Here is a 20,482-nt window from a genome sequence, read left to right as displayed (position 1 = left end):
ATTTTGTTTTAAGCATAATGAATGTTATTCTCTATATATACTATAAGGTTAATCAGTTGTGTATCAAAGTAAATGTGTGAAAACACAATTGTGTGATGTGTTTTGTGTCACTGATCATAAGGATTGTGAAACCATATCAATCAAAGTTTTTTCTGCCCATATTGTTATAGTGAAAAGTAAAATGTGAACCTCCTTAGGGTTCAGTTCCGCTCTGCATTATCTGTTAAGTTATGAAGTACAACAAATGCCGTAGGTTTCGTTTTAGAAATGGGATGTTGCAGGAAGGGACGTGTTTTTGCCACGTAGTCACAACCGAGGCATCTGGGAACACAAAGAAGTCAGAGACTCGTACGTTAACTTCCTCGTACGACACTGTAAGGTAATTTCTCTATCTAACTATATAACATTAAATTTGTTTAGTAAAATAATCGACTCTTATGTTTTTTGTGGTCATTGTAAAGAATGTGTTCTAACAAACGAGGTAGTACGCAGGTACATGACGTTTGACATGTACCAGCGTACGAACGTGTTCTAACAAACGAGGTGGTATGCAGGTACATGACATTAGACATGTACCTGCGTACAAACATGTTCTAACAAAAAAGGTGATAGCACAAATAAGTGGTTGGGGTTAGCTCACGAAAGTCAGGGTTAGGTAGAAACATGTCAGCATGGAAATATACCTTGCCTGAATGAGGAAGTTCATCGTCTCAGTGAGGGCATGATGTGGCATACTTCCTGTATGAGCAGGTCACATCTAAGTTACCTGTTGCTACTTTTCTCTGTAAATACCTTATAGTTGTACATTTTTTTGTCGTAAATTTAATTTTAAATATGTTCTGAGGCCACTGTAAATGTAATGAATTTTTAAGCTCTATTGATAGCTCTAATAATAGCTTTTTGACTGCTTGTCAAAGGTTTAAAATTGCATCAAATGTTGTAACAGCAATATTATTTTGTCTTCCCACAGGTGTGATCAGTCGCTAACAACTAATTAGGATGGAAATTAGAAAGATAACAAATGTTTTAAATGTAGTTCTAGTCAGAGTTAGGGAGGTGGTGAGCAGGGTAGCTATGTTCTTCCAACGCTTAGCATGGAGAGGAAAAACAAAGAAGAAACAGAAGAGGAAAAGGAAGAAGACATCAAAAAAGCATGAAGACCCAAATGAGGACATTTTGTGTTATTCACCTGATCCAGCAACAGTTCCTGTTATGGAATCAGCTTCACATGTAAAGCCATTTCACTTCGATGCCAATAAGTCATCATTAAAACCAAAGTGGCAAAAAAACAGCAAGAGGTGGAGGGAGAAATTAGAGAGGCTGCAGTCATCAGAAGTTACCAGAGTAGGGAGCATTAGTTATGTAAATGATGCTGAATTCCGCATAGCGAAGGGAAGCAATGGTGCTGAAGTCTTCTTGGGCCTGAGGGATGATGGCACTGAAGTTGCTATCAAGAGAATGTCCAAGACTAGCTCTCAAGTGCTCAAGAATGAAGAGGGAATTCTGCGACTTTCAAAGCTTCATAATGAGTTTATTGTACGATATGTTGACGCTGCAGAGGATGAGAACTTTGGATATCTGTGTATTCAGCTTTGTGAATACACTTTGGAGGAATGTATCAGGAATAATTACGGTCGTCTGCGACTGAAAGAAGTTATCCGTCAGGTTCTTAAAAGTTTAAGGGTGCTTCATTGTCAGAATTCTCAAATTCTCCACCGAGATCTGAAACCACAAAATGTTTTGATAGGTAAGACAAGTTAGAAATGTACTGAAATAATGAAATTCAGGAAAAAAAAGCAACAAATACTTCATTTCTGATTATAATACATATTTTTATTTGCCTACATGATTTGTTCTGCAGATGTTAATGGGATAGTAAAATTAGCTGATTTTGGCATAAGCAGACGGTTACTCAAAGGTCAAACAACTTTGCGCACAGCCTGTGCAGGAACGAAATGCTGGATGGCCAAGGAGACTTTAGAAGGAGACGCTGACATACCATACACGTCAAAAAGTGATATACAGGTCAGTTTTCCAGCAGCACAAACTTAACTGATGACTTGGTGAAAAAATGTTTCTTTATGTTCTACTAATATGTTCTCTAATATGTTCTTAAGGTGGCAGGGATGCTGCTATATTATATCCTCTCTGGAGGACACCATCCATTTGGTAAACCCTATGAATGTGAGTACAACATTCATGAAGGGAAGTACACTTTGGACCATGTTCAAGATGTGGTGGCAAAGGATCTCATCGAGTGGATGATTGATGAAGAACCAAAGAGCAGACCTAAAGTGGAAGAATGCTTGAGTCATCCCTTCTTATGGGACAGTGAAAGGTAGAATCTCATTTGCCAGTTAATTCAGGTTAATTCAGATGATTTGCTGTTATTTTTATACTTTGGAGTTGGCATAAAGGTAACAAGCCTGAAAAGTCTATGTATGCCCCATGCTCTCTGAGACTGTACTCAGGTATAGTAGTGCTTCCAGCTAAAGGATAATATCACCATGGTAACATGCAAATGTCAAGCAGGTCTGCTGTAGTCACCATCTTAGTTTAGCATGTCAGTATGCTTGTGTTTCTAAATTAGAAGAGCTGGAAACAAACTATGGCTGAGGTTGATGTACATGTTATTAGTTCTGCATGTCTTTGGTCGTAAACCACAGTATTGGACAAATTAACAAATTAAGAAATTGATTTTATACCACTACAGAAAAGGTCAAGGTCATTAGGTTACTTCCTTTGAATTATTTGTATAAAATATCATAGCTATCCATCAAATAGTTGTTGAGATATTTCAGTCTAGATCAAAGTGGTGCACTAACCTAGCTGATTTGTGGAGCCATGCAACTAACAGGGCTTCTCAGTGAAATAACTTACCTAAAGTCTGCTGTGGTCTTTTGATGTTACTTTTTCTTCAGTTTCTGTTATTTCTCAAACATTTTCCAAGCACGTCTGTACCACCATTTTTTTATCAATATGAAATGACAAAAAGGTTTAAGATTTTTGTTTCTTGTCAAGCATGCCTCATAATTCTATAATCTTCTTTCAGAAAAATGGAATACTTGAGAAGGGTTGGAAACAGGAAAGACATGGCATCCCGAAATCCTGACCAAGAATTAATTTCTTCACTGGAAAAATATGCCGGGGATGGATCCCACAATCAGTGGAAAAATACGGTGATTGTAACTTAACAAATTCATTTTGTAGTCTTTATTTGGAACCCCACTGGTTTGTATTCCACTTTATCACTAACTATAACTGTAAATAATGTTTGTTCTCATAGTTTCCAAAGGAGTTGGTCCAGAAAGAGGAAGACAAGAAGAAACCCTACCCAGAAAACATACCAGGATTACTTCGCTTCATACGAAACTGCTATGAGCACCGGTAAGTTAAACTGAGTTAAAAATTGTGAAGGTCTTATAGGTCACACATGAATAAACTCACTCTCAACACCATAAGACATATCTTCTCACAAGTCCTGGTCTTGGGAACATTGGGGATTTCAAGCATCCATGCAAGGATTTTTTAAAATTGTATTTCTGTTTGCAGTGCCGAGGATATAGCCAACGTTGATGTTATGGTGATATTTCCTGATCTCTTTGGCTGTGTTTACACTTTTGCAAAGAGCCAAGGGTGGAATTCAGAGACTCCGCTGAAGAAACTGTTTCAAATAAAAAAACTTGCTACAGGCTCTGTGTGGTCCACAAGCCACGAGGAGAGTCTGAGTGTCCCAGTTCAAGAGTCTCAACCCGTTGACTTGAAGTGAAGTTGGATTCAAAAAGGATAAATAATTTCAAAATGGACAGATTCAATTCCAATATAATAGTTATTAGCTAACACAGTTAGTAATGTAGTGGTGAGGGGAATAGTACTAAGAGTAAAAGAGTGAATTACTGTAAATTGTTGACTTATGTTTTGTGTGTACTGTGCCACAAGAGAGCTCTATCTTCCGTTTATCTTTAATAATTATTCAGTTTGTTTCTCAGTGGTGGTATAACTGAAATTTTAAACAAGTTTTGTATTTTTAGTAAAGTGATGATTCTTTAACTAGAAAATACTGTATGATATGTCTTTCTGAAGTATCAGAAATATCTTTCTTTAGTATAGTTTTAAGGGGCTAAATATCTGATGTTATTTTCCATTGGGTTACTACATTTTGTTAGGGGAAAATGTTGATTTTGGGGAATTTGCACATAGCATACTTGCACATTGGGAGTTTCTATTTAAGGAACATGTAACGGCAATATTATTGCATGTTGTAACAGCCGTGGTCACCACTCGGCTCCATCCGGAAGGGAGATGAGGTCCGTTACACTTTTTTGCAGCTGACTGTCCAGAATTGAAAGAAAGTGCCGTTTTATGGAACTTATGTTCTAGGTTATGTGAAGAATGGTGCAAGTAGTGCAAGTGCCTGAAGAACAGACATTGTTTAAGTTACGGTTTAACACTTTAATCTTTCCCTGTCCTGTTTAAATCTGCTGTTGTTGTTGGTTAGACCTTTGGTTTGCTGATATATCTGTGCTGCTGTTGGAAAAATAAAGACATGATGTGTGTTTGACATTTCTTTTCTGTAGAGTGTCTTTGTCATCAGAACGGCCGTTCTAACAATGAGAGAAATAAAAGTGTGGATTATTATTGGATGCTATTCTCACAATATGTAGAAATGCAGTTGTAAGATGTGTTTCATCTTGTTTGTGTTATAGGCTAAAGTTATGACATAATATCAGTTAAAGATTTCTTCCCTTCCTAATATGCTCAACATGTTGCTAATAATCTTTATAAAAAAAAAGAGCGATTAAAGCTATAAGATCTAAAGTACATGTAAAAAGGGCATATTTTGATACATTTTTTTGATATTTTAGGCGTATTCTCCAAAATACACTTGCACGTGTCATTTTTAGCGACTGGCTCTGTGCTTTTATTGTGAAGGAAATCTCATTTTATGTTGTTATAACTAATTCCTCTTCAGAAGTGCTCCAGCACTTTATTTCCAAATAATATAGGCTACCCAATGTTCAATACTTAATGGGTTTAAAGTTACATGAGAATTATTGTTGAAAAGTCGTTTACTTCGACGATTGTTTAATTTTATTTTTGTACCGGAAGTTGTTTTTTTCTTCTACTGTTATTCCGCTCGACTTGACAGAAGAGCCATTAAAAAGTGACGTTGCAGGATAAACAAACGGAGAAGGTGAGGCGGCTCGGACGGAAGCACACAGACATCCTGCATCTTATCGTTGAATGTGATATTTCGGATAATGCAGTCTTCCAAGAGGAGTGAGAGCGACTGGCAGGGGCTCGTCAGCGAGGTAGGTGAGAGGCGAATACCGTGAACAGCTGCTGCAGAGACGGGCTGCTTTTGCAGACGCTTCCCGGGTCCATATGGAACGAGCCCCAGTCTGTTGGCTTCATACCCGGGGAAGCTGCTTAACAACACATTTTTAAAAAAATTATATATTTTTTGTCTTTAGCCGGAAAGGCTCCTTACTGATGGGTAAAGCTAACATGCTATTCTGTCAGGCCGACAGCATCCGACTCCCAACCGCCGAGGTGACACTCTCCTGCCCACCTCTTAAACAGGCAGGGTGCTGTGTGGAGCAGATGTAACCCACCTGTGGGACTACATTTACCTGTTAACACTGCTTGAATAAAGTTATTTAAAGTCGCATGAAATGAAATAGACGTGAACATATTATTTGGAGATTAAAATGCAACATAAGCCTGTAATTTATACTGAAATTGGCACTGCATACCGCTGAAATTCATTCATTAAACTGTCACCAAAAAAAAGCAAATAAAAGCTTCAGCTTTTCGATTTGTTGAATCTCAACATGAATTAAATTGCTGTGATCAGTAGCTCATTAATGCAGAGTGACCCACCACACCTGGTCAGGCAGGAGGGATAATTAACTTTAATCAATATTAAAATGAGTAAATCAGATATTATTCAGAGATCCTTTTTAGGGGCTGTTTATTTAACTATGGTTAAGAAGGAACTTCCACCCTGTGAGTGGATGACCTGATAATCTGATATCTAGTGGTAAGTATAACTGTTCTTTTTTTAAATGTGGATGAAACCTTCTGGTTTCATAAGAGTAAAGCTGAAACAAATGGAATTGGTTATTTGATTGAAAATAAACTGGCAACTATTTTGGTAAGCTAATTGTTTTGGTCATGTTTCAAGCCAAACTGCCACATTTCAGAGGATTTCCTGCTTTTCATTGTCTCATGTCACATAAAACTCAGTATATTTAGATTTTCGATTGTTGGTCAGAGAAAACAAATGATATGATGACATGACCTTGAGGTTTTGAAAACTTTGTTGACTTTGTTCTGACATTTTAGAAATTGAAAAAATAATTGTCAAATAAATTTATAGTGAAAATAATCACGTGCATAAGGGAATAGCATGCTTGAGCTACAAGTCATACTAATACATACATACCATACTACTACAAACTTTACTACACGTTACTATGTTCACCTTTGTGATAGCAGCAGCAGTTTAATTTGGTTATGAGCTGGTCTGTCAGCTATCAGAGTTTACTTTATTCCTTCTCCTATGTCTTATCTCCAAGTTAAACACTCAGCTCCAGGGTGTGTTTTTTCCACCAGTAGGGAACTGGTCTGGGTTGGTATCGTTTGTACGGTCAAGTAACAAGTAATGTGGTCATATCCTTGCAGGCCTGCAGGGCCTGCAGGAAATTATGAAGCTAACAACAAGCTGGATGATACAGTTGATGTTAAGATAAATGAATGTTACATATAGTCCTACTTCTGTGGTCCAGAAATTAACACACACTGCTGCTATTTACAATAGCCATTATAATGTGTTTGATAATACCTCTGCCCTCTGTTCTGTCCTTGTGTGCGGTGTTTGTGGTAGTTCCTGATATGTAAGCGTAAACTGGAAAGTAAGAAAGAGGCCCTGCTCATTCTGTCTAAAGAGCTGGATACCTGTCAGCAGGAAAGAGACCAGTACAAGCTGATGGCCAATCAGCTGAGGGAGCGTCACCAGGGACTCAAGAAGAAGTACAGGGAACTCATTGTGAGTGGTTCAAACCTTTAAGCTGATGCTTATTTATCCATGTGTATTGTCTGCACCAAATGTTTCAAACAGCTTATTCATACGCTCTGATGAAGCAGTTAGTTATTTAAATGGGAGCCTTTTCATAGCATGCATGATGAAATATTTGCCTGTTGTATTTGATGATAGAAAATATTTTAGTTATATCATTCCTTTAATTTCTCAGGATGGTGATCCCTCTTTGCCGCCAGAGAAACGCAATCAAGTAAGTTGCTGATTTTGAGGACTTCCTTACTTCATTATGGTACAGTGTAAAATTTATGATGTGCTTAAATCAAACAGTTCTCTGTTATGCTGAGGCCTGTATTCACATCAAATAAAGTTGCAGAGTTGGCTATGGAATAGTGCTATAAAGAGGAATCTTGTTTTTTTTTTTGTTCAGTGTCTAAAACTTACATAAACTTTACCTTTTGACAATGATGTTGCTGATATAAAGAGAAAAATAAGGAATTATTTTGTGAATTTATAATCAGAGCTGAGACTGCTCTAAGTGTAAAAAGAAGTGAGTAGTCAGCCATCGTCTACAAATTGTATTTTTGCCCAGCTTGATCTTTTATCTTTGTCCTTGCAGCCTGTTAATCCTGAAAATCAATTTAGTGCTATGGGCTCAATGTGTTCAATGGCGCACAACCTGTTTCTGTTTCACAGTTGTTTCTCTGTTTGCTATTTCTTTGAGCTGAAGAAGAAGGAAGGTGTAGCCTAACTGAATGGGTTTTTGGTGGATTTGCACTCTCTCTGTGATGGATGATGGATCAAAAGGCCTGCCACCAGCTGTTTTTTGACCATGTGGATCTTCTATCATCTTTCTCCTTCTCTGTCCACTCACGTTTCACTCGTCTTCTCCTCCTTCTCCACAGGTGAACCTGGCTCAGCTGTTGAGAGACTCGAGGGAACGAGTGAAGCAGCTTGCTGAGGAGGTGAAGGAGCTGACTCAGAGGCTTGCGGAGGCCCAGGGGGATAACAAGGTAAGGTTACCAGTAGCACCACACATGTAAATGCAGTTTAAATACCACACATTAGACCTGACCCCTCAGTAAAGTGCATGCATAACTGTGATTGAGAGAAGCTGTGAAATTAGCATGTTTTTTCTACAGCTCCTGAGGATGACTATTACTCGACAGAGGCTCGGGGATGAGGAGGTGGGGGCACGCCACTTCCCTGCCCATGAACGTGAGGATCTGGTTCGCCAGCTAGAGAGAGCGGGGCTGCAGGTCCATTCATTTCTCTTTCTTGTCACTGTCAGTAAATTTTTGTTCTCAGTGAACAGCTTTAAACTCATAATAATATATCATCGTTTTCCACTAGTATCAATAATAGGATGAGAGGATGGGAGAAATCTGAAGATTCATTCATTCTCTTCACCTCCATACATGCAGTGCAGTACATACTGCCTTTATGAGGCTTATAATGATTGCTTGTTTGTGCTGGTTCTGTATTGGATTGTGTTTTATTGATGAAACAACACTTTGCCCTCCTTTAAGCTTGTTCTTGAGCAAGGCACATAACTTCTATCTACTCTAGTGGAGCCACTCAATTAAAAACAGTGGGAGCTCTTAAGTTGCTGAATGCTGAAAACTGTTTATGCACTCTCAGAAAACTCTCTTGCAAGCACTTTTTACCTGCTTGCCTTTTTCTAGATGGAGGAGATGGAGCACAACATGAAGGCTCTGACAGATGAGCTGCAGGACGTGAAGGCGGAGCGCAACGTGTTCAGGGAGAAAGCCGATCGACTCAACATGGAACTCAACCACGTCTTAGGCAACCGTGAGGCTCGCATCATTGATGTGGACGCCCTCTGCATGGAAAACAGGTGAGTGGGACACAGAGGTAGATGTCTGGAAGATAGAACCATTGTCATTAGTCACATTAATTCAAGCCTGATCCACTTGTGGTTCTCCAACTCTCCAGCTTCTCGAGAAACCATGTGTTTTCTTCGAGGTGCAGCTGCCTTTTTTTCTGATTCCTTGTCGCGGTGTTTGATACTGTTACAGTAGCCTCTCTGTCCGCTCCAACCAGTGCAGTACATTGCACCGCTGCAGTGGAGTACACATTTTCCTTATGAAGTACGTGAATATCATGGTTGAGCGGAAAATTCTTTTAAATAAAGATTAAAAAAACAAGTAGTTCCACTGTTCAGTTCACTTATAGCATAGCTAATTGATTTTCTGCCCCCAAAGGTTGATTGACTATCAGTTGAGCCTGTAATCTACACCTCATCAGTCTTCTTATAAGTGCTTTGACTCCTCTGATTGTAAATGTAATCATTGTCACTGCAGGTATTTGCATGAGCGTTTCAGCCAACTGCAGGAGGAGGTGAATCTGCTGAAGTCAAACATCATGAAGTACAAGGTACAGATGACACTTCCCTAAATGAAAATATAAAATGTAAAACTGATATTTTAGGTTCATGGATCCTGACAAAATTCATGTTATTTCACTAAATTTGTATGCTTATGCATATGCACTAAAAGTAAAAGAGGTTACTTTTATTTAAAAGGTTCATCAGACATGGCAGGGCCAGCTTTATTCTTTTGTTTTTCCCCCTCCGGACAGACAGCTCTTGAGAGGAGGAAAAACTCCAGCACATATGGGAAATCAAACAGCAGTCCCCTCACTGGAGTCCTCTCAGCCAAACAAGGTGAAAACACAAACTGTTCGGCTCATTTCGAATTCTCTTTAAACTCAGACATAGATGCCAGAGCAGCTGATCTGCAAACTGTGTAAAATGTTTTCCATCACTGTCTGTTTCAGAGTGCGTCAGTTAGTTTGTGATCAGATGAACTCCGCAACTGCTTCTTCCTTCAGTTTAAGAAATCAGTTTCTTTAAAACACATCTGTTTCTCGCCGTAAATCATCGCATTACTTAATGAATCCTTTTTTGCCGATCCTTCAAGCCACCCTCCCCGGACACCAGCTGGGTTGCTAATTGTATTCTGAGTGGTAGAGAGCACCACTGGCAGGGAAATGAGCCTGCCATGATGACTGACAGTCGCTGGCAGAAGCAGCACAGTGGGCTCTGGAGTTAAAGTTAGGAGAGTGTCACCTAGCAGACAGCTGTTTCTAACTCTCTGTCTCTCTCTTGCTCTTGTCATGCTGTTTTCCCTGTCTCCTGCTATATCACCCTGTTCCCTCTTTTTATCTGTTTTTTAAGTTTTGTGAAAGTTTTATCGGTGCATTATTGGCAGGTTAGTACCCAACATATTCTGAGTATATGAGGCCATATTTTCATCGCACACATCTGGCTTCCAATAAAAAAATTGGTTTTGCCCCGTTTTTTTTCCTTTTCTCCTCCTTTCCCTTTCTATCTCTCTTTCTTTTTATCCCTCTCCCCTCCACTCTCCTTTATAGTTCAGGAGATGCTCCTGGAGGAGCAGGGCTGCAGCCTGCCAGCCACACCTCAGTCCATCTCTGACCTCAAGTCCCTGGCCACAGCTCTGTTGGAGACCATCCATGAGAAGAATCTGGTCATCCAGCACCAGAGGCACACTAACAGGTACTGAGAAGGCACGTTATAATGATGTTGGAGGAACCCTCATCTGGTCCTCTGCTGACTGCATCAAGTACTGTTTCATTAGGGTCATCTTTTAAATTCAACACACTTAATGATGTTTGCCTGCCTGTTCTAAGAATCCTCCTCCACCTCCAAGGCAAACACTGCACCATAAGACACACACATGCACTATGCTTCAGTCCCAAGTAACCTGACCCTTCCTACTTGGTCTGCATGCAGGATCCTTGGAAACAGAGTTGCAGATTTGGAAAGAAAGCTAAAGACCTTGGAGGTTTCAGGACTGTGGAGCCTTCCAGGTGGGTTTCAAGTCCAACTGTCAAAGCTTTTCACAAAAAAAAAAAAAAAAAAATCACATTCCAGTCTCTGAAATCGTGAAATGATCTCTCCATAATTCAATGCAACATCGAGCTCAATCCAGTTGTTAAACAATTACAGAGTAACAACAGTAATTTTACTGTCATTCATATTTTAGAGTTTGAAAACAAACAACTGGTGATTTATTTCAACACGTTCCCTTTGAATAAACTATTGCAGCAGCACAGTAACTGGTCATGGATACAAATTATTTGTTTTGTGTTTAAAATAATCAGGTTTATCAGTCACCTTACAAGTAAAATACATTTTTTTTTAATCCAGCTAGTAAACAGTGCTTTTCTGTCCTTTTATAATTAATAATTAGTTATAGATATTTTAGAAGAAAATGTTTTTCTCTTCAATCTCTTATAAGCAAAGAAAATAATAATCCAGGGATCTTTTCTCTTAATTCTTCCAGCTAGTGACCTGGTTTAAATGTCTTTCACTTTTTCTCTCTTTGCAATCTAAACACGTTAATGAAGTTTTCTATTCATAATAACAGTGTGTCTTTCTCTCCTCTCTCGCTGCGTCTCAGGCTTGACCTACCGTGTATCTGTGGGAATTGGGAGTATGTATTCCTTCTGCCCCACTTAGCCCATCCGTGCCCTCCGCTATGTCATGCCAGGACAAATCTTGGCAGACGCCCAGAAATCATGTCACCTCATGCCCACCGTTTGCAATGTGTCAACTCCATTGACCACCCGCTCATGTGTCCGCTCATGATACCACTGACTGAGCCAGGCTACCTGAATATCACACTCTAATCCTTTTGGTCCAGTGGATCTGTCTTAAATTTTACTCTTCTCCAGGGGAAAAAAAAAGATTGTTTTTGAATGTTGGTGTTGGGAATGTTTTAAGGGCAGGAGAGACCTTTTTAAGTCAACACACTGCTGGTTTATTGGTCCATTTTAGAATGTGTTCACATTCTCACTCCCCTCCTGTAAACAACTCCCTCACCATCCTCAGCAAAACCAAACTAAAATATTCAAATTGAACGATCCACTTCCATATGCATCCAGCAGACAGGTCAGGCCACCTAGAAAATAGTTCTCTCTTGTCTCCACTGGAGGGAGATGTTGTGTCGTGGATGAGCCACACTGAGAGGTGGTGGGGCTCCGGCTGGATGGAAGTGCCCTGTCATGAGACCGTCATTCTCACCGCCATAAAACTGACAAGCATCCATTACTGAAAATGATTGCCCACATTACAAACACATTTAGGGGAATGTGCCGTTATTAGGGAATTTGTAGGCGAGGGCCCAGAGTGCCTGACGACCACGCTGTCCACCACAGTTAGGGAGACAGAGATATAGAGAGAGATGTGAGCGTCTCTGGCCTTGATGTGATATGAAGTTGGGCTCTGATGGATATTAAAGGCAAACAGGATAGGACGGAGGGCCTTGGCTGCCTACCTGAGGCCCGGAGATCGGTAGAGGTGACTACATTGTCTCCGGATGAGAGAGAGAGCGAAAAACAATAACAATCTCATTGATGCAGTGAGTCAGATAAATTTGGGATTGATAGATCCCTCCAGTCCACCCCCCTGGTCTGCCCCACCCCCGGTGCTGAATGAATGTAAGCTGAAATGTAACACAACCAGTGAGTGCATCAGCTATTGGAAGGACAGAGAGAATGCACCCTTATAGCTCTGTTTTGGTCCAGAGGGACTTTTCCCTGTCTCATCTTTTTGTCTCCATGTTTATGATGTAGCGTATATGATCTGGTATGTTGTGGTGTCACATTAAGCAGAAAAGCCTGTTATCTTTGCTGGTTGCATGCATATGCATATACAGTATGTGGTATACATGTGAGAGAGTTAGGCAGATGGTTAGATGACTGGACAGGAAACTGCCAGTGAGGTTTAAAGCAAGTCGCTGGTGCTTCCTGCCTCCTTCTGAGTCCTCTGTAATAACCAACGCCACCTTATTATTGGTTTTCAAAGGCAGTCTGCAGAACTCTCCTAAAGCCCCTCTCTCAAGACCTAAAGACTGTGCTCGGATGCAGTGGCACAGTCAAAGGGAAAGTTACAGGCCAGCAATCCGAGCCTAATGAAGGAGATACTTGCTTCTACAGAACTGCTGACTCTTTTGTCTTTCGACAGCTGTAGCACGATACTGCAGCATTAAAACAAAAAAAAAATCTGTTATTTTCTTCACAAAATAAATGCAACTGAGCCGAGTTAAAGTTTGGTTAGGGGAAATTTTCAAAACAATGTAATACAATGATTAAAACGGTTGTTGTCTCTGTAAAAGAAGTACAGGAACTTTTTAGACAACCAACCACTTTGTCTCTTGACACCCCTAACTGTAGAAGCCTCAGCATCCAAACAGCCCCCAGCCCCGTCTCACTCACTGTTCCCATGTCAGTGTAAACACTGAGCACCCATAACAGTATGGACTGCATTCATAACAATATGTTCTCTGTTCATTCATGGTTCTCACGCATCGTGTCACCCAGTCATCCATTTTCTCATTCCTCTGTTTGTTTTTGTGCCTCACACTTGAATGGTCAGAGAAACAGGCTGGGTTTTGCCTATTCACAGGGTTTCTCTGAGGCAAAGGCTGATGGGCGCACTTACAGACTTACAGGCTTCTGTGCGTATAGTTTTGTGCGTGTGTTTGTGATGTCTGGTTTATGGTGCACAGTCTCCTATGAGTAGCATATGGTGTCAGCCTGAGAGGCATGCAGCCATCACTAATGAAGACAGATGACAGGGAACTGAAGCCACTTCCTGTAAACGCTGCAACGCATATATGCGTTTACTGTTTGTATGTTGTGTGAAAGCACAAGCAGTGCAGCATCATACATGTGCTTGGATGAGCTCCATCCAATCCTAACATGCCCCAGCCTTGGAAAACCCTTCATACCTCTTACTTTGCCTATCTGCTGTCATTTGGAAGTGAAAGTAACAGCGAATGTTTGTTCCTCGGTGGTGGTCTTCCAGGGACACGGGAGAATATCACACTGAATGAAAACCTTCAACCAGAGCTTCATCCAACACGCGCTCCTTCCCAGCCAAACATGCCCAGAGTGCGGCCACCCAAAGGTGCGTGTGTAATCGTGTGTATCTGGCTTCTACACCCACTGCTAAGAGCATAAACACTGTAATTAGCCACCACGTGCTAAACACTCCTTGCTTTCTTCCATGTTTAACCGAAGTCCTTTCCCTTCCCGCCTCCACTCCTCTCTGCCTCTCATTGGTGCAAGCTGCCCAAATGCCATGGCATTTTGGAAATGTGAAGCAAATTCTCGCCCGCTGACATTCAGAAACCTCTGCCATCTTCTCTTTGAAAGGGGATGGAGGATGAGGGGAGGGGGGAGGCGGTGGCCATAAATATTGATGCCAGTTCAAGTAATGTTGCTTTCTTCCTGCATGTTTTTGCGTGTTCATGTGTGTATGTGTGGGGAAAAAAGGTGGCCGGGACTCTGTGTGCAGTCTTTAACCTTTTTGCCTGCACATCCACAAATATGGGTCAGTAATCCCCAAAGTGAGAGCATATTTTGGCAGAAAGAGGCAGAACTAAGCTGTTGCTATTGCTGAGATGCGGGGCGTCACACTTGTCTTGCGTCCCGTTGTCTGGGGCACTGCTGCTATATTTAGCCTGTTGCCATGGAAGCACTTCAGTCACATAAGTAATTGAAATAACTTTCTACATTGACACAGCAGTATAACTCTAAAAGAGGAAAAGTTTTTCTTATGTTTTCTTCTGCATTTTGTTTTTCATTCTATCACATCTTAAAAGACAACATGAATGAAGAAGGGACAGAGGTAGCCCTTTGCCCTGAGAATCAACAGACAAAGGGCTTTTCCTACTAAACTCCTCATTGCAGCATTTTTCCTGCTACTTATTTACCATCCTAGACTATCATCAGCATCAACTGAAAAAAAGAACAAACAGTAAGATGTGCTAAATTAGGCATCATGGTGGTGGATCAGTCTAGTCTGATCTAAGTCTGACTAAATCTCCCCCTGTGTTTCCTGTTGCTCTTTTCTGTCAGCCAACATGAGGGCAAAAAAATTACTTTTGTTAATATGTTACTGTTCCAGCTTCTCAAATGTAAAGATTTACTTCTTATCTCTGCTTGATTTTGTTGTAAATTGAATACACAACATCAGCTATTTGAGGCTGTGCTGTACATTCTTCTATTTTCTGATGTTTTATTGACGGAATGATTAATCAGTTTATCAGAAACATAGTAGGTAGATTAGTAATTGATTATGACTATAATCATTTATTGCAGCCATAAAGAGAGGCTGCCATAACTGTTGTACAAGGCATCATTGTTGGTGTTGTTGCTAGCTGATTTGAATTGCAAAACACATTTATTTTTGGTAAGTAGTCATGCTAATGTTTCCAGCAAAAAAAAAAAATCTGTGTTGTTTCATAATAATATTTTGAGGCACTTATATTTAGAGTAACAGAGCAGGGCAAAAGTCCGTGTTTTCTGATGACCACAAGTGAGAAATTAAAATGACCAAAATGACCAAATGTCTCATCCTCCATCTCCCTGTTGTGTCAGATGACAGAAGTTCACATGAATCACCCTGGGAAAGGCACAACGCTGGCAGCGACCTTGGCACAGATGGTGTCAGCAGGGAAGACGCACCTGCACTGCTCAACAGTCAGGAGCCTCGAACAGGGGTGGAGACGAATGGGATTGACAGGAGAGGGGGAGAAGTAGTGACCCTGACGGAAGATCCAGTCTCCTTAGAGCTGGAGGAGGGGCGGAGTCCAGTGGAAGAGGCGGGACATGAGGTAGAAGGAGTTGAAGATGAAGAACTAGGTTCCACAGTGGAGGAAGGAGAAGAAGCGGCATTGGCGCTGGATGTGCCACCCACCAAATCAGACCTTCCATGGCTTCCAGTTAAACAGGCCTCTGTCGATCCTTCAGAGGTGGGTCATCAGCCCTGTGAAACCCAGGACAGTAAGTCTTTCAATGTACCTGAACATGTAGAAGCCTCTGTATCAATTCCAGAGAACCAAGCCACAGAGGTGTCAAGTACAGGGGAGTGGGACATTCACTGTCAGTCTGCGCAGAGTGACACCTGTCATAGTGACAACTTGGCATGATCTGAAGTCACAGAAAGACTTGAGAAGTTTATTTTAATCCTGGTCCGTGTTGTTCTGTATGATGATTGCATTAATCATCTGTAGTTGCATTCCCACAGCGTAGCCACCGCTCACCAGCTCCCTGCTCCAGCTGACAGCTCTGTTTTAGTCAATAAAACACAGAGAAAACACTTTCACTTTTCAGCCACCGTTGACAGAGCCGGAGGTGCATTTGTATCTAGACAGGCTTGTTACTGCGCAGGAACAGGCAATCTTGAAATCAATGGAGTTGCAAACTTCATGCCCTACAGGAAGAGAGTAGCTACGAAAATAACAAATATGGCAGCCTCAACGCCTGGTCCCCGTATTCCCTTCTTATTTTCCCCTGCGATAAGAGAGTCCCAATTGTTTGCTTATTCCTCTTCCTAAGGGATGCCAATAAACTGAGTGCTGCATTTCACTGTTACTCTCATAGGGGATTCAGATTGGCTCCAAAACTTCTAATGAATTTGTTGTAGATATGTGTAAAATAATAATATTAATATCAGAGATTCTATTGATGTCTATTCATCTCTATAGATGAATCATTTTTATTTTCCCTCATTTAGAAGTTGATATTCCAATGAGACTACATGTGCCTTATATGTGGAAATATTTATGAATATAAATGCATAAACCTGCCGTATTGTTGGTTGTTATTTTTCTGTCCAACAAGGGTCATGACACTGGCACAGACATGTCAGTTTCATGGAAGATAAGAAAACAACTAATATCTCTTGAACACAGAAAAAAAAAAAAATCTGATTTGTCCAGTGGAGTGAATCCCAACCAGGGGTACCACAGGGTATACCTGAAACGTTTAGCTAAAAGTAATGGATAAATGATTCAGTTTTAGTACAAATGTAAATTTGACCAAACCTGTCAGTTGTATGGGAACACAATTTTAAAATATTCACATTTATAATGATGCACTCACATTAATAATGCAAAAAAAAAATGCAGTTTAAAGTCCTTTCAGATATTTGGAATATGACAGGCAGTGGTAATAAAGGGGTACTTGAGCTTGGGGATTGTGGCATGTCTGACAGGAAAGGTTGGGAACCACTGGTCTGGTGACAGTGAAAATTTGCTCCCTCCTTAAGCTAGAAGCCACACGAGAAGGAACTTTATCTGTTTCGAATTTCACCTCTGACACAGAAACTGACTTTGTGAACTTGGTGTAATATTTGTTTGAGTTTTCACACCCAAATGTCGATTGTTTGATGGTAACGCTCTGAACCAGAAAATGAGGCCAAATCTGCAGAAAATCACTCTGACTAATTTCTAAGTGCTCACAAGGTTGGTCTCTCACTAATTGTAAATGCAGCAGCCTCGGTCTTTTGATTGTTTTACAGATTAGAGCCGCTTAACTTGATTCTCTTCCTTCCAGCCTTGGGAGAGAATTGTTCCACCATCTTAAATCTACAATGAGTTGTCTAAAATCATTGATTCATTCAAACTATTTTTACTTGAATTTACATATCACGTTTTGGAAGGATATACTTTCTGAGTGTCCGTTTTTTTGGGGGGGTTTTTTTTGTTTGGTTTTTTTTTTTCCAGTAAGCACTGCAGTGTGGTTGTATAACTTAAAAACACCAAAAGTTTTCCAGCACTATAAGATGGTTACACAGTCACACCCATTTTGTCTTACAGCCAAAGTCCAGAGCCCACTGTGTATTGAGAATCAGTGGTGAGGCCTACTCTTCCTGCGTGCAGGTGACAGCTGGCCTCTCCAGGCAAACACGGCGTCAAAGCCAGAATCATGAACTGCTTATTCTGCAGAAGGCCACTTGCTATTTTTAATCTTTGACACAAAGTAGAGGCACGGAGAAAAAAGGAATTTGAGCTAGGGAGCTGTTGGTGTCGGCCTTGTGCCAGGCAGCTGATTTGGCACACGGCAGTGAGGCTTTTTTTTTTTTTTTTTTTTTCCAAGGAGTTTGTTAAGTTTATAAACCAGATGGAATCCAAGCAAATCACAAGATGAAACCACTGGGTTCCTCATAAAGTTGCTGACCAATTTTTGATTTTTTGCATGCATATGATTATCTAGTAGAGGTTAGTGAACTTTCAATATCTGAAACACAGTAGTGAGATGCATTGTGTGATTCAGGGAAGATGTGACGGTGGAAGGTGTGAGCCATATCGGCTGCTTTTGTTGGCAAGTTAGACAGGTGACATAAATTGAAGTTGACAGTGTTTTTTGTCTGTTCTGTCTTTAGTTCTTTTACCATTAGCCATCACTTTGATCTTTCCCTGCAAGGCTTTTTCACTAAGTCACTTTAAGCTGCAACGTGAAACATTTCAGCAGATTTTTTAAAAATAGTTGTGATTACAAATAATTAAACTATGACCAGGAATTAAAGATATATTGATAAATCCTATATATTCACCAATATTTGCTAATGACAGATGTGTCATTATCAATGTACATGTCAGCCAATAAGTAAAAAATTGCAGCACAAAAATAGCACAGACATGTTTGAGGTCTTTAAGAAATATACAAAATGAACAGCTAGAGATTCATCAGAGACACTGCCCTTTCTGATGGCTTCCCATCAGGATCTGACTGGCCAGTATCTGGTCTTGTCACACAGCTGAAAGATTCATGCTCCCTCTCCAGACCCCTAGAGAGGAAAAAAAGGATTGCTGAGAGCTGTTGTAGCCAATCATCACCACTACAGATAAAAATGAGGCTACGATACCAGCAACTAGCCCATGCCAGAAACTAATCTTAGCCCCTTATCTGTGACAGTAACATCCCCCAATAGAGGACAAGTAAAAAAAAAAAAGTGCATTGCAAAGTGCTTCGATTGACCCCATGCTGCTTAAATCACTCAGGTGTGTGCGTGCCTCTCTATGTTTGTACCTGAGAGAGAGATGAGAAGAGGAATCATTTGTATGTGTGTGTGCAGGCCTGTCCTGTGATTTCTCTAGCTTTGTACTTAGCTGCTTTTATGTTTCAGATTTTGAGATAGCTTGTACCATAACCATCATATATACTGCTAATCTTATCACAGCATCAACTTGCTTTGTTCTGATCCCTAGCCCCCCACTTACATGTATCCCACCCTGGTGACTGGGTACTGAGAGAGACCAGCTAGGTCACAGCAATGCTCACCGGCACTAATAAGTGTGACCAGGGAGCCTGAGGGCTGCTGGATGTAGGAGGGTTTGACACCCCATCATCTCTGGGTCCTCCAAAGGTTTGAGGGATGGGGGTGGACTGGGGCATTTGGAGCAGGCAGTTTCCAGGCCAAGCACTCAACAGGGTTAATTACTATACCAACCAGATGCCCTTTCCAGTGATGGTCAATGCCCTTGTGATCCATGCTTGATTCACTCACCTTGCTTTTTTCCGCTTACCTGAGTTTTATCATGTGGCACCTCGTAGACACCAGTTTGCCGAGCCCTGCAGGTTTGCTCTCCCGGTGCTGCGATTTGAGGAGTGTAAGTTTCTGCTCTGTTGCTGACAAGGCTATTATTATCTGAGATAATAGAGGAAAGAAAAAAAAACAGGCAAAATATGTCAGTCATCTTTTTTTCTATATGAATTTATTTATGGAATTTTCAACACGAAAAAAGCAACAACAACACAGTACATGAACCCTCACATGTATGACTGGATAAACAAAATAATATTCTGTACAATGAGGTAAACATAGACATAGACATGGGAGTAGTGCCATTTTTCTCATCTAACTCTTGGCAAATCAAATAAATATATTTTCCAGAATGTTAAACTATTTCTTTCGAGCAACATCAAATTTATTCAAATGACAGAAGGGCCGTAAATACACTGGGACTGCCATCAGCCCTCGTGTTAATATAGAATCTTACCCGATCACAGAATACCGCCTGCTTCTTGTGGTTCTTCGTCCCCTGTGACCTACCTCAGTAGTTTCCACATTTCCTGGAGGCAAAACTGAAACTGACTGCAACAACAACAACAACAACATGGCTCCCAAGGCCCTGCTGGGAAGCAAGGCAAGCAAAGTCGCAGGTTGTTGGAGGGGCGAGAGCTTGTGGACGGCCGATAAGCAGAAAGGCCACACCGGGGGTCAGCACGTAGCCACTGCATACAGTCAGATCTCTATTAAGATAGAAGATGGTGGGCCAGTGTGATAAGAGCCGACGGGACCTACAGATGTGATATCAGTGATGGGGCACTGGCAGAAAATGCCACTGTCCCCAACCAGCAGGGGAATCAGGGCTGGACCAAACTTGTTCCAGGCACTGGCATAATGAGGTTGTCCTCAATTAACTTCATTCAAATTTCACAGTGTTTTGAAAATTCCAGAGAGCAATAAATGTATTTTGACATTGACATTTTTACATTTAAATCTCAAAGCTTCTGCATTAGAATATTCTCTGTACCCAGATATAAATCTTAATATGACTTTGGTGAATTACATAAAGTTCTAAAGATGAAAATGTGAAA

At 40.7% G+C, this 20,482-nt stretch overlaps 2 protein-coding genes across 3 annotated transcripts; both read left to right on the top strand.

Annotated features, from left to right (window-relative positions):
• Nucleotides 1–1,106: 1,106 nt before the first annotated feature.
• On the top strand, nucleotides 1,107–3,792 carry LOC121176681 (serine/threonine-protein kinase/endoribonuclease IRE1). Of its 2 annotated transcripts, none has more exons than XM_041030712.1 (6): nucleotides 1,107–1,747; nucleotides 1,862–2,025; nucleotides 2,118–2,338; nucleotides 3,056–3,179; nucleotides 3,287–3,387; nucleotides 3,553–3,792. In XM_041030712.1, exons 1-6 carry the CDS (start codon nucleotides 1,213–1,215, stop codon nucleotides 3,767–3,769), a joined length of 1,362 nt encoding a protein of 453 aa, XP_040886646.1. In that variant the 5' UTR covers nucleotides 1,107–1,212; the 3' UTR covers nucleotides 3,770–3,792. The 2 variants fall into 2 exon arrangements, with proteins under 2 accessions (XP_040886646.1, XP_040886645.1); XM_041030711.1 differs by having other exon boundaries at nucleotides 3,053–3,179.
• Nucleotides 3,793–5,179: 1,387 nt separating this feature from the next.
• ccdc149a (coiled-coil domain containing 149a) lies at nucleotides 5,180–16,547 on the top strand. The gene is made up of 12 exons (XM_041030710.1): nucleotides 5,180–5,312; nucleotides 6,890–7,051; nucleotides 7,257–7,295; nucleotides 7,948–8,055; nucleotides 8,185–8,301; nucleotides 8,728–8,900; nucleotides 9,367–9,439; nucleotides 9,644–9,728; nucleotides 10,439–10,583; nucleotides 10,821–10,897; nucleotides 13,899–14,000; nucleotides 15,476–16,547. The coding sequence occupies exons 1-12, from the start codon at nucleotides 5,262–5,264 to the stop codon at nucleotides 16,024–16,026; spliced, it is 1,683 nt and encodes a 560-aa protein (XP_040886644.1). The 5' UTR covers nucleotides 5,180–5,261; the 3' UTR covers nucleotides 16,027–16,547.
• The last annotated feature ends 3,935 nt before the right edge of the window (nucleotides 16,548–20,482 follow it).

Source organism: Toxotes jaculatrix, chromosome 23 (assembly GCF_017976425.1).
Source record: "Toxotes jaculatrix isolate fToxJac2 chromosome 23, fToxJac2.pri, whole genome shotgun sequence".
Taxonomy (NCBI): domain Eukaryota; kingdom Metazoa; phylum Chordata; class Actinopteri; family Toxotidae; genus Toxotes; species Toxotes jaculatrix.
The sequence above is the reverse complement of the archived record's forward strand: the minus strand, read 5'-3'. Positions and strand labels throughout refer to the sequence as shown.

Excerpts from the sequence above, each read along its gene's own strand:
- ccdc149a (XM_041030710.1), top strand. The coding sequence starts at position 5,262 with ATGCAGTCTTCCAAGAGGAGTGAGAGCGACTGGCAGGGGCTCGTCAGC. Across the intron at positions 8,901-9,366 it reads GCCCTCTGCATGGAAAACAG|GTATTTGCATGAGCGTTTCA; the intron begins GTGAGTGGGACA and ends TTGTCACTGCAG. Across the intron at positions 10,584-10,820 it reads CACCAGAGGCACACTAACAG|GATCCTTGGAAACAGAGTTG; the intron begins GTACTGAGAAGG and ends GTCTGCATGCAG.
- LOC121176681 (XM_041030711.1), top strand. The coding sequence starts at position 1,213 with ATGGAATCAGCTTCACATGTAAAGCCATTTCACTTCGATGCCAATAAG. Across the intron at positions 2,026-2,117 it reads CGTCAAAAAGTGATATACAG|GTGGCAGGGATGCTGCTATA; the intron begins GTCAGTTTTCCA and ends TATGTTCTTAAG. Across the intron at positions 3,388-3,552 it reads CGAAACTGCTATGAGCACCG|TGCCGAGGATATAGCCAACG; the intron begins GTAAGTTAAACT and ends TTCTGTTTGCAG.